This window comes from Oreochromis aureus, linkage group 17 (assembly GCF_013358895.1).
Source record: "Oreochromis aureus strain Israel breed Guangdong linkage group 17, ZZ_aureus, whole genome shotgun sequence".
Lineage (NCBI taxonomy): Eukaryota > Metazoa > Chordata > Actinopteri > Cichliformes > Cichlidae > Oreochromis > Oreochromis aureus.
In genome coordinates this window covers 8,213,181-8,226,559 of record NC_052958.1, presented here as the reverse complement: position 1 = coordinate 8,226,559, position 13,379 = coordinate 8,213,181, and the positions used below count along the sequence as shown (strand labels likewise).

Genomic DNA, 13,379 nt, shown 5'->3' with positions numbered 1-13,379 from the left:
GTTAAAATAGCTGTAATATTTAATTCATATGAGAATCATTAAAAGTGCAGTGGTGCTGTGTCCATTATGCATTCCTTTTCTAGCAGGATAAAACAGTCCTCAGATGTGGGCGCTGCACTTTGAAGTGTTGTCTCAGAAGCAGGCCAACTCTTACAGGAAGTCCCTGATGTTTAAAACATGCTATGAAGGGGGACTAACAAAGGTGAGCACTTGTGGCTTGCCCCAAGATGAGCCAAAAATGGCCAGCCAGGAATTTTTGCCTAGATCTGATGGAGCGTACATACAGCAGACATCAAATAAACAAAATAGTGGACAAATATACACATGGGCAATGGTTAGAACAGTACAAAAACGAGTGCAGGAAAACACAGCAACAGACAAGCTGGAGAGATGGGCATGCCTCGTGTTGATGTTCAGACAGCAGCAACGGAATCCAGATAGTGCAGCATAAATATTACCTAATGATCTAGATCCGCTATATACACAGAAGATTACTGTGTACAGTAGCATCAAGAAGGGCATTCTTTGCGTAATGAAAACATTGACCATAGACACGTGTGGGGCAGGCTGCATTTAAACTGCTGAAAGAAGACTCTTAAAACCCAAAGTCTGCACAGGATTGATTTAATTGAATCATTGTGATTCAGTTTAAGCCATTATGTTCAATGTCCTCAAATTAATCCTGATGTGTTTATTACAGTGAATCAAAAATAATTACTATATGAAATTTGAGTTCTTAAATTGTCAGGACCATTGTGGAGTTCACCCCAGCCTTGAAAGCAGGGGACTTTATTTACAGGCATCAGGTAAATATAATCACGCGGATGCAGTATTCTGTGTCCGACGAACATGTATCGGAGCAATTCTGATTCAGATTTATTCACCTGCTATTATAAAAACTTGTAAATCTTGGGATTAAAGGGAGGACTTTTCAGTGATTTTTGGCCTAATAATAACTAGAACATAATAAAATGTGTGTTTTAGCATGTTTGCACACATTCAAAGATTTCTGTTTTCCCTGTGTTGGAAAAGTGACTACAGTTTTGTGGATAAAATGACTTCCACCGGGAAGTTGGTGTCATGAAGACAGGAAACTGCGCTGAGCTAGGCTGGATGTTATGTGGGAAGAGCAGGAAAGTGTAGTGATCCACAAGCAAGCAGGAATTCACATTCTGTCAACTTATTATGGCTTCGCACACACACACACATACATACACACACACTTACTTCAACCCCCTACTGTAAATGCCATCTGTATTTCTGCCTCTGTCAGGCCTTTTCCTTGACCAAACACACACACAGGCACACGGCTACAGAGAGGAAACGGCTCGTGCTGCTCCCAAATAAGCTGATGTGTCATGGCTTCCTTTCTGATATTTCTGCAAAAAAAAAAAATTCAGGAAGGAGGCTGCAGCACCTCTCTTTTTCTTCCTCTTCTTCTCCTCCTGTCACGGTGTGAGACGCAGCTGTGGCTGTGACAGTTGTTCTTCTTCTGTAAGGATTTGCAGCTCCTGTGGTGGGAGACGCTGCCACTCTGGAGAGCCATGAGCCGCTGTTGTGTGGTCAAAGTAATCACCTTGACAGAGATCCAACTTTTACAGGTAGGGGAAATGACTTATTTACAGCCCAGGGATTTTGAGGCAATGACACACACTGAGAAAAAAAACATTGTGTTAAATTCTATGTGTGCATTTGTTTGCACGCAAGACACATTTGCAGTTACAGCCAGACTAACCATGGAGGCACCGTGGAATGGGACTTTTGCTATCAGTTCGCTATCCCAGTCTTATCTTTCCTCACATTGCACAATCTAGTGGGTGGTTACAGCTATTTACTGGTTAGCAGGCTCAGCAAAATACAGTAACTATGACCGAGGAAGGGTTTTGTTCCACTTTCATCTTATCGCCATCCATTTGAGATGGGAAAACAAGATGTTAGATGTTAATAATCTGCATCAATATGTCGCAAAGCACGGCATTTTGCAGAAATGAATCCAAAACTCCTAGTAGGTTTTGCCCATAATTTGTACAGCTAGCTAATGTCACCATCACCCAGTGTTTCATAAGTTGTTGGATTTTTCTGAAGTGAAAGGAGAACTTGGGCAAGACTGAAACTGGATTAGGCAAGAGCTTTGTGCATTTCGATGTAAAACCTGCAAGGGTGTCTAGTACAATGGCTTTGTGAGTGCAGCATTTCGGGGGGAGGGGGCCACTAAAGCAATACGCCTCTTAACTGCGAGGTAAATGGCACCACCGTTAAATGGATCTCACAAATAGAGGCTAAAGAACTGGGCTTACCTTTAGCTGTGAAGGTGTTACTGTAATTTCGGGCCTGCTGCTATCTGTAAGTAGAAGCTGAGGTTTGGGATGTTGCTTTTTTTTAAGCCTGACAGAGCTTTGCATTGATATGTTGAAGAGCTGCAGTTGTATTCACTTGCAATGGGATTTCTTGGGCATGTGCTGAGTACTTTAGATTTGATTAACCTGGTGCATTCATGCCTGAGCAGTCAAGGAATGCTAATGAAAGACTTTTAGGACATATGTAGGGACAAAGGCAAGTTCTGGGTTTTGGCATTTTTATTGTGGTGGTCTAAATATCTCTAATGATGAAAAGTTAGGAAGATGCAGATATATATTTGACACTGATTCAGACACTCTGAAAACATGCTGACAAGAAGGCGTGTTCTAAAGTTAAACTATGTGCATTAAGTCAAAAGGCAAAAAAAAAATCCTTTTAGCTTTCATAGCCTACTGTAGGTTTGCATGTCAGGAATAACTGTGCAAATGTGTGTAAATAGAAAAGTGAACCCATGACCTCCTCTGTGCCAGTAATCTCAAACACTGCCTCGATTGTTGTAGCAGGTGCTGGTAGCCGTGCCGAAAAAGAGGAAAAAAACCAAACCAAAACAAAACTGAAGCGTCTGAATAGTTACAACATGCCCAAACTCAAGTCCTGATTGATTACATTCTTATATCCTCCCCTGACCCATGTGTATGGCGGGCACTGATCATTTTCCTGCATGCCCGCTTCACACATGCACAGGCCTGCCATTGTCAAGGCTGGCCTTGGTGACTGAAGCACCATTACTCCTCAAATCTAATCAGATTTCCTTAAGTGGATAACAAGCGTGTCTCCGGCATTTACAGTAGTGAGAAAGCTGAAGTGAAACCAGGACAATCCGCTGTCACACAAAGCAGATGTGGTGTGCAGCGGTCCTGGCATCCCTCCTGCTATCCAAAGTGGAAAAAAATGTTGATTGGCTAACAACTGGCATCTTGTTTAGCCTGGAGGACTCAGATAACAACTCTTAGTCACTACTGACAAGTTGAGTATTGTGATGAGCCTGGTCTTAGTTAGGTGGCTGAGTCGTGAATAAGGTCAGCTAGTCTAGCTGACAAGGGGGAATTTAATGCTGACTTTTAGCATAAAGACCAATTCTAAAGCTGCCAAAGCTAAAAACTCCCTACAGTTCAGCAGCGGTGTGCCAGATAGCATTTGAAGCATAACAAGTTTGGTCTGAAAACATGACGATATAAAGGATAGCTGCATAACAAATCAGTTCTGACCTTTTTTTAAATTTTTTTTGGTGAGGCAGCATAAAAGAAGAAGTAACACTTGGGCTGTTCTAACCAACAGCTGATGATACTTTTTTATTGGCATTTTAAATAAGCTCGCTGCTTTCCACCTGTCACCTGTTTTTAAGGCTGAGTACTGTGATCTAAATGCGTTACCATGAAATTAGGAACACATTAAATATCTGCATTTTCAAATCATGTTTGAGTAATACTGGACTGGCCAATCGAAGCTTCTCGAGCTTGTTGTTGCTCAGTTTTTGTTTGGTCCTGATTCCGTCAGTCCCCGAAAAAGCATCTAATCCGTGGTTTTACATAGCTGAGAGCTTGCTGTTTTGACCAGTAAATAAAACAGATTTGGGAGGAAGTAAGCGAGACACAGGCAAACTGACCAAACTACTTACAGTCAACAACACTACCATTCTTAAATCATAGCTAACACTTCATGTACTCCCCTAAATACTCTGCAGCCCCTAAACTAATAAAGCAAGTCACAACAGCAACCTTCTTTGTGAGCACCAACAAGCAGGAAAATTTGATATTTTAGGTGAGATGTTCTTTCCTAAATTTGCCCTCAACTTACACCGAAGAACACCTCAAAACAGATTTACTGCAGTTATTGTATGGGGAACACATAATACTAAACTATTTACATTAAAAGCCTTGAATGAATTGAAAGGATTGGTTAAAAATGGCATTGGAGGAGTTATTTAAAAACTTCACTGGGGAACAAGGGTCAATTGTGCTGCCACAACCCCTGCAGCAGGCTGCAGAGGACTTTGGGAGATCACCACTGATTGGTCAACCAGAAAGAAAAGGGCAGTCCGAGGGAGTTAGTGATAGATGCTAAAGGCAGATATCCTGGAGTGATCAAACCTTGGATGATCTAACAGTCCAGTGTTTGAAGTGATTATCATGCTACGCAACATAAAGGCTTACACCCAGCTTTGGGCCTAATTAGTTCACTTAGGGCCCTTTATAAAGAGCTGGTAGGGGGACTGGAAGGGACAGACACTCACTGAGAAGTCACCAGATCACCAGGATAGCAGCAGCAGCAGCAGCAGCAGCCGTGGATCCCTAAAGTTGACCTGCTGCCACACCAGAACAAATCAATTTGAAGATTATCTGCTTTTCTGAGAATGCCACACTTAAGTGACTGCAGTTACTACACAATGCGGGATGCAACCAGAGCTTCAAATGTAAGAATACCAACTTTTAGAAACATTGTGAGCGGCTTGGTACAGTTTATTTAACACTGCTTTCATGTTTTTTTTTTAAGTTATCTTGACTATTGCTTTACTGACATGTAATTCAAGATTAACTGAAGATTAAATATTAAAACTGATTGTAAAAATAGTCTGTTTAGTTGGTTAAATTCAGCTGAAGTCTCAGGGGGGAAGAAAAGCTTTTTGCTTTTAGGTTTTTTTAAACTTTTAGACACTGAAAATGAGTTCAGAGAATGAGATCAAATTCCCATAAAGACACTTTCAACATTTTTATTTCTGTACATGATTCACTTTATTATGAGTGCTAACTAACATTTTGCAAGTCTGTAAATTTACTGCGCATAAGTGACTAATCACGGCAAAGTATTCATGTGTGTTACTTTAGATATTCTTTTCTTAAAGTCAACAGCTGCTTCGGACAACCACTGTGCAAATACTCTGAGTCAGCGCTGTTTCAGCGGTATGGGAAACAGTGCCCAACCTTGCGCTTCCTGGACTAACTTAGTCAGCTTGCTGAACTGTTGAATGATCTGTTCTGCTACAGGTACAGAGCCACCTGGAGAACTCCAAGTTCCATCTCCACCAGAGCCAGAATCAGCCCGTGAAGCAGTACCTGACGCTGGGCTCCAAGCTGGCCTCCTCGGCCGCATCAGGCCACGCCGTGACACATCCGCACACCCCTGGCCAGGCACTCGCCACCGTGCCGATCATGAGGAACGGACACATGCCCCCTGTCAGCGACAGCAGCAACCCCAACAGCCCTGTTACCCTGCTTACGATGGCCAATCATGACAGTGAGGTGAGTGGACACATGGAAAAGGAAAGAATCTTAATCATGACTTTGTGGAACTGAAATTCAGAGAACTCCGAACGTGAAATTGAAACAGAAGTTTTGAACCACAGACTGGGCCACTTACGGATGAACTGTGGTTCATGGTTTTTGTAGATTACACAACATCCTTACAAGGTTTTCCTTTCAGCACGGCCTATTACTTTAAACCAAACCTTTTCTTCTCTGTTGATTTTTCATAAGCACTTGTGAGAGATTTGTTGCTGCCCCTCTAATTTCTTTCTAAGGGTGATAAATAATGGCTGACACTTTGTTGAGATGGATAGCTGACACAGGGCATACTTCAGAAGCATCAATTATGACTAAATGTACTATCTGGATTGGGTCTGAATCTTAATGCAGGGAGCAGTTCCAACTAATCATCTAAACAAAGTGATGCCATTATTGATCGCCCTCTCTCTCTGATGTGCTCATCAATAACTTCAGACATACAGTCTCTGATGAGAGAACCCCTTTCAAAGGAGGAAACTAGGTTGGTAACAGATGTCTGTTTTTTCCCGCCAGCACCGCTAACAAATCTGAGAACATGGCGGCGAAGAGCTCGTCTGTTATTGAATTAATCTCTCCACAGTTCCTCCCTCTTTTTCCCTTGTCTATTCTGGTTTGAATGTTGAGATTTCAAACGAATTGGACAGCATTGAAATTCTGGTACAAACATCATCAGTCTGTCCATGAGTACACTGAAATCACTGTTTTCTTTTAGTTTCCAATGGATGAAGTTATTGATGACCTAATTAGTCTTGAATCCGGTTTCAATGATGGAGGCTTGGATTGCATGGAGCCTAACATCATAATGCAAAACAATGTAAGTATGAATCACATCAACTTTTGCTCTAACTGCTACTCATTAACCCCCCCCCCCCCCTTTTTTTTTAAAATAATGCTACCAACATTTGTTTTGTGCTGATTTCTGCATGACTGCCTCTGTGGGTTAAACTAGGTGAGCCTACATTGGTGACAGTCCCCTTAACTAATCACTTCTCTGTTTTTAAAGTTGAATGGGGACTTGAAAGTGAGGTTTCTTTACCCAAACCCTTAGGTGCTGGTTTGACTCGCTTGGGAAAAAGGGGACCCGACTCAGTTTGAGGTCAGCTTAAGTCTAGAAATGAGTCAAAGTTCACTTGAGATTAGCAACATTACTAAAGAAGTTTAACAAAGCAGATTAAGAACTTTTTTTTTTTTTTTTTTAAAGGAAATGACATGTGTTTGACAACAAAAGCTAAATGTATAGTAAATTCACAGGAAAATCACATGTGAGAAAGGTCTTTTTATACTAGTCTGTAATGATGTGCGCATAACAAAAAACTTCAATAAATGCTTCCAAAGTAATCAAATCTAAACCTGACATTTAGATTAGTGCATTAAAACATTTATTAACATAAAGGAAAACTTTAAATCAGTCTAAAAAACCCAAACACATAAAATGCACACTTTTTAACTCTTTAGCAAAAATGAAGTGGATGCACTGATGCATCAGTAGGACTCACAGACAGGGAAGAATTCAAGAACTCTGGGACAAGAGGTCCGTTTGGCCAGAGAACATAGCTACACAATGGGAATCAGGCCTAACTCCACAAATAAAAAGAGACACACACACAGATAAAGCAAAACAGAGTAAAACACAACAGACATTGTAATGGAGGAGGAGGAATGAGGGCGAGTCAGTGGGTTTCAAATGTAGACAGGAATGCAACAGCTAGGAGCGAAGAGTGAGAGATTTTGCCAGAGAGAGTTACTGAGCCAGTGGATTGGCCTAATGCACATAGTCCCCATGGGCTTGTTCAGAAATGATACCGTGCTTAAATGGATCAATTCATCCTAATTAGTCATACAGTACGATGCATCACATCGTTTCGCCGTGTCAACACACTCAGGAACGCAGACGGGAGAGGAATTGAAGTGATTACAATTTTAGTAGTAGGGGAATTGTTCCTATCTTTTATTTTGATATGCAATTTTGTCCCCTCCTCCTATATATATATATATATCTATATATACATACATATTTTAAACCAGCTAACACTCATTTTCTCTTGACTTCCTTTCTCCACATATAACAGCGTGGTTGTTAAATCTGACACACATGTCGGAGATAAAATTAGTTGGAATCCGTGGTGGCTTCTGGCATGCTTTTCGACATAAATACACAAATGCGAATTAGACACACACGTGTGTCATCATGCTAAAGATCCGGACATCTCTCTCCCTCCGCTCCATGAAAAGGCCGTATTATTGCAGAGGGGGGATACATGTGTTCTCAGACAAGAAGACACCCGTAGGAAAACAGTTTTGCCTCTGTTCATGCAGTTGACCTAGCTAGCCTTTTCATCTAATGGGATGCTATTTTCAACACAGTGCGAATCAGTGTTAGGAGCACTTTCATCTGGAAGGGTTCTGAAAATGGTACCATTAGCAAATCAGGCGCTATGTTTGGTCAAATCGCCCCCTTGGTGAGCAGCAAGCCTGGGTTCGAGGTCAGGGGTAACACGTCTTACAATTAGGTTGCGTTTCTGTTAAGTTGTTCTTACTCAATTGTACAAAAAAAAGAAAAAAGCAGGCGACATGGAAGAAGCCACATTCCCGGGCAGAGTGGAGGAGATGCTAACAATCTTCTCTTGAAGGCTCTGATCACTCCACATGTCTCTTGTCAGTTTTGTCAGTGCCAAACAAAGCCACACAGCAGTTAAAAACAACTGTTTGTTTGGCGGCTTTTGTGTCAAAGTGTGAAAGCCCTGTTTGTTTACGTGCGTGTGAGTGTGTGAAATGTAAATGCACTTCCTATTCACTTAACTCACTCCCCTTTCTTCCTCTGCATCTCCCCTCTCTCCTGCCTAGGTGTCCCTCAGCAGCAGCATGTTGGACGTCTATGGGGGTGAACAAGGTATGAACGCCCCTAATGGTGGACTGAGTCCTACATCTAACCCTACAAAGCTCACTGTAAAAAGGGAATACACAGGTATGAACTCATACCATAATCTGACCAAACAGCTAAACCATTAAAGAGTTGCTCACATTGATGTGAAACCTTAAGAAATTGAAGCTAAAACAAAGTTCCCTTTGTTAAACACTAGTGGAGTGGAGACTTTTCATCTCAAAGCAACAACAACAACGACAACAACAACAAAAAAGAGATCCTTTTAGTTTTTTTTGTTCATATTAATTACACACACGCCCAGACGAAAGCTTATTAGGAAATAGAAAGGATGCCTGACCAAAAATAAATAAATAAATGAAATCCTTCAGTCTCAATGGGCAAATAAGAACCTTGCCATCTGTTTCATTTGAGTGTAGGCAGAGGGGACAATGGGCTGTTGCACAGAGTTCAAATTGTCCTGATTAAATCAACAAGAGACAAATTGGGAAATCCAATCTCAGGTCCCCAATTATGTAATTTAGGAGAACGTGACTACAAACATGGATACACTGGAATTTTTGTCTTTCTCGGACGGATGAGTCAATTCGCTAAATCTTCTTAATTATAGAATGTTTTGCAGAAAAAAAATGGGGTTACCATTTTTCTTTTTCTTTACAATGAGCTTCATACATGCTGGAGGGGGATGAACCGGGGTCAGCGTGTGTGTAAGGAGGTCAAATTTACGTCCGTAGTGTAGACTCGCTGCACAGACACTCCTCATTCTGACCCCGGCACTGAACTCCCCTCAAAACAGCCGATTGTGCGTCTCCTGACTGGACCTTCTGTGGCGTTTTGTATTTGTTGTCTTTCAGTTTCTAAATCTGTGTGCATTGCTAATCGATTCGTTCCCCTGCGTGATTTATTTATTCGTGTATTTTTATGTTTTTTTCGCTTTTTTTTGACAGAACACGACACAAGGGTGATGGCCAAAGAGAGGCAGAAAAAAGACAACCATAATCTGAGTAAGTGTCACCCCCTCCACCCCACACCGTTCAGCTCCATAATACTTTAACATCTGGGATAACCTTTGGCACAGCATCTGACACTGCTCTCATCATCTTTTGCTCCCTTTTTTTCTTTCTGCTTGCACAGTTGAAAGAAGGCGACGATACAACATTAACTACAGGATTAAGGAGCTTGGAACACTCATACCAAAGTCGAATGATCCGTAAGTTGCAAAATCCTAAATATATTTACTGAAAAATTCTCCCCCCGACCCCACCTCCTGCTTCGCTTCACTTCACGCCACTGAAACAACTGCAAGAACCTGTGTGTTGGGTATTAAATTCGCAGCACAAAGACACTCGAAACGTCGTTCATTGAATTCAAATGAGTGCTCGAGCACATTTCAGTCATATTTCAAGGGTGCACTTGAACTCTCATTGTAGTCGACGCTCTCCGAGCTGTACGTCTCCTCGCCGGGTCCCGGCAGTTCAGCTCAAAGCATGAATGATGAGGAAAGGGTCAAATGCAAAGAAGCGGGCCACGCCATTTGAATCAAAGTTTGAAGCACAATTGGAACACTGAGACGGAGCGTGGAACTGAATTGAAATCCCGCGGCCATCTTTCGCAGTTGAACTTTGCTTCAAATTTAAATGGAAGGTTAGCGTTGTCGTCATGCCATTAACGCAGGATAAAAGAGATTATTAGCGCTGATCAGACCAACGTCTCACTCGTGTGGAAAAGGACAATTTTACTACAGCTTCCCTGTCCTCCTTTAAAAAAGTAATAATATCTCCGAAAGAATGACTTGCACTCTAGCACCTTAAGTCCATTTCTCCATTTTTCTCCTTGCCTTCCTGCTTAGCTCATTTTCCCTTCACCTATTTTTATTCAAGGATTAATTTTACCGTACAAGGAGGTACAAGAATGGACTTTCCACATAGCTACTTAACTATTCTATTAAAATTCCCATTCAGTGTCCCCATGTAATGTCCAAGGATGAATAATTGCCCCGTGTAAATCACCATTTCTTATTCATATAATAAAAAAGGGGGAGAAAAAAAACCTCTGTTAAAACTTTTCCATGCATTTTTTTTTTATTGCAAAGGATATTCTGCCAACATAAGGGGGTTCTGTGTAAAAGGTTATCTTTTACGTTTCTCCTTTCTGCAGTGACATGCGGTGGAACAAAGGCACCATCCTCAAGGCCTCGGTGGAGTACATAAGATGGCTGCAGAAGGAGCAGCAGCACGCCCGGGAGCTGGAAAGCCGTCAGAAGAAGCTGGAGCAAGCAAACAGGAGGCTGCTCCTGAGGATCCAGGTAATAAGATGTGAATGTCTCAGTGGGTTTACTTTATATCTGTGGTATAAATGCAGATAAAGTGCTTGAAACATTTGATAAACACAGAGAGAAAAAGAAGGAACTTATATTTCATATACATTTTTACAAGCCAATCAGCACACAGCATCATATTTTAATTCTATTTTTACAATACTGAGTTCTTCCTGCCAAAGATCAGCTGGTAACTGCCAGTCCCACATCCATCATCCCCAGGTACTTCACGCTAATTTCCACCTGAATGCTTTACGACACCACAACGCAAACTTAGGGACTCCCACAGCCCCCGCCACCTTCACCGCCACTCTCTTTTACAAAAGATCCCTCACATCCCATAATCTTTTCTTATAGAGGTCAGTGCTAATTACCTGATAAATAAACACAATGACCTCAGTTCTCCGACCTCAGGGAATGGAGCAGGGGCATAAATAGATGAAGAGCACTAATAGAAGAGATGCTTACTGATAAATGTGTGCTGATAGGATTGCACTATGCACATGCAGACTTTCACACTCATTCACTGTGGTTAATCAGAGTCGATTTCAATGATGGGAATGCTAAAATAAAAAGTATGTGTAATCATAAAAGATGATAAAAGTATGTGTGAAACAACAACCAACCCCGACAAAAGGGCAGCAAACAAAGGGCTTAATGCAACAGCAGGGCTTTGTGGTGTCACTGATGGGTGATAAGCGCAGATAATGTACTCTGTAAAAGTGTGAGAAGATTACGCAGTGAACCTCCCAATCCAACCTCAGAATGTGGAGGAGATGGTGAAGCCAGGGTGTGATTGTGATTGTGTCAGAGCTACTCCCATATCAGTTAAAGACGTCAGCTCATAACTGATGAATTTCACACAGTTTTAGATAGTTATTCAGATACTACGCAATGCTTTTTTTTTTTTTTTAAGTTGACGTCTCAGCTTACATCCATCTGTGCATCCAGTTGACAGCTTCACCTACAGCTGCCAACTGCTTTGCAACCCACCTCCAGCCCCAGCACCTTTGAACCTATGCCTGCTTTCGCCATGCATGCACACATTTTTATTATTTTATTTTTAACCCAAGGTTTCTTTTCTTTTCTTTCCAGGAGCTTGAGATTCAAGCACGAGCTCACGGGCTACCAAACATGGCCACAGCCTTGGGGACGGTCGAAATTTCCTCCCACCTACTCAAACAACAACAACAACAGCAGCAGCAGCAGCAGCAGCAGCAGCAGCAGCAATCATCTCCCCAGGCCCAGCAACCTCAGCAGCCAACTCTCTACCAAGAGGACATAAACAACGACTACCTCCAGAGGATAGCTGCGGCATCTGGCATGCCATCCACTGCCACCGTCAGCGGGCCGCAGGATCACATTAGTGGCGCTGACGCCTGCACCACCTTCTCCGACCCGCTGTCCCATTTCACAGACTTCTTCACCACCACACTTAAGGAGGAACACCAGCTGGATGAGATCCTGATGGATGACCCACTGTCGCCGTTTGGCACCGATCCGCTCCTCTCGGCCGGCTCCCCTGGAGCTGCATCCAAGGACAGCAGCCGCAGGAGCAGCTTCAGCTCTGCCGAGGGTGATGACCTATAAGGGTGCCCTCAGTCTTGTTATCACCTATAATCCCTGTTGGCAAAGGGCATCCACGTGGCCTTTAAATGACTGAGTGATGGCTTCGAGCATACATTTAAGACTTCTACTAGGGTTGCAAGTAATTTAAACGACAGCTGACAGCACTCCTTTAAAGTGCCACCTGTGCATTAAGCGTGTAGTTCTTGTCGATCAGTTGAGTGTTGAAGCTACAGAACACTGACGTTCGCCAAAGCTGAGCGGGAACAGAAACATCCTGTGAGCACGCCACGGACCGGCTGCTCTTTTTAACTTTACTACAGACAGTTTCAACTATTCTCTGCCTCCCAGACACAGCTGAAAAAGACTTATAAGAAAAAGGGAGACAATTATAAGTACCTAATGTTAATGACTACTGTTTTTTAAACACACTGTGGTGGCCACACACTGTAACATATGCAAAATAACCACTAAAAACATACCAAAGGTGTTTCCTTTCATGAAAGCATTAATTCTTTACAAAAGATCATGTTAATACGTTGCAGATGGTTGCATTATATGATGTGCCTTATTTGACCAGTACTGATGTACTCACCCCAATGCCTAACACGTCCTCATCAGTGTCTTTGAAATGTTTTTGTTTGAAATGTTGGTGTATTTATATGTTTTAATCCATGTATTCGTAAAAAGTATATATATTATTATCTAACACCTTTTTTAAAACTTCTTTGCAGGGGTGGGAACGACGTAATAAACCCCCTTTTTTGTATTTCTTATTTCTTGTCATGCTGGATTCATTCGTGCACCCTTCCTCAATCAGTTGTTCCTGAGTGTCACACCTGTTGTAGCCACCGTCAGGAATTGCAGTTAGCAATCTGTCACATCCAAGCAACACATTTCTCACTTTGCTACAAAAACTTTCACTTCTAACTCAACACCCACAAACCTGCAGGTAAAAACTTGGTACAAAGTGACT

The 13,379-nt window shown here is 42.0% G+C and overlaps 1 protein-coding gene across 7 annotated transcripts; it reads left to right on the top strand.

The window, feature by feature from the left end:
- The first annotated feature begins 1,436 nt into the window (after window positions 1–1,436).
- Window positions 1,437–13,179, top strand: tfec (transcription factor EC). Of its 7 annotated transcripts, XM_039601577.1 has the most exons (9): window positions 2,093–2,343; window positions 4,534–4,771; window positions 5,343–5,597; window positions 6,352–6,453; window positions 8,484–8,604; window positions 9,468–9,524; window positions 9,655–9,730; window positions 10,678–10,825; window positions 11,933–13,179. In XM_039601577.1, the coding sequence occupies exons 2-9, from the start codon at window positions 4,712–4,714 to the stop codon at window positions 12,425–12,427; spliced, it is 1,314 nt and encodes a 437-aa protein (XP_039457511.1). In that variant the 5' UTR covers window positions 2,093–2,343; window positions 4,534–4,711; the 3' UTR covers window positions 12,428–13,179. The 7 variants fall into 7 exon arrangements, with proteins under 7 accessions (XP_031606401.1, XP_039457511.1, XP_039457514.1 ...); XM_031750541.2 differs by lacking the exons at window positions 2,093–2,343; window positions 4,534–4,771 and adding an exon at window positions 1,437–1,601; XM_039601580.1 differs by lacking the exon at window positions 4,534–4,771 and having other exon boundaries at window positions 2,094–2,343.
- The last annotated feature ends 200 nt before the right edge of the window (window positions 13,180–13,379 follow it).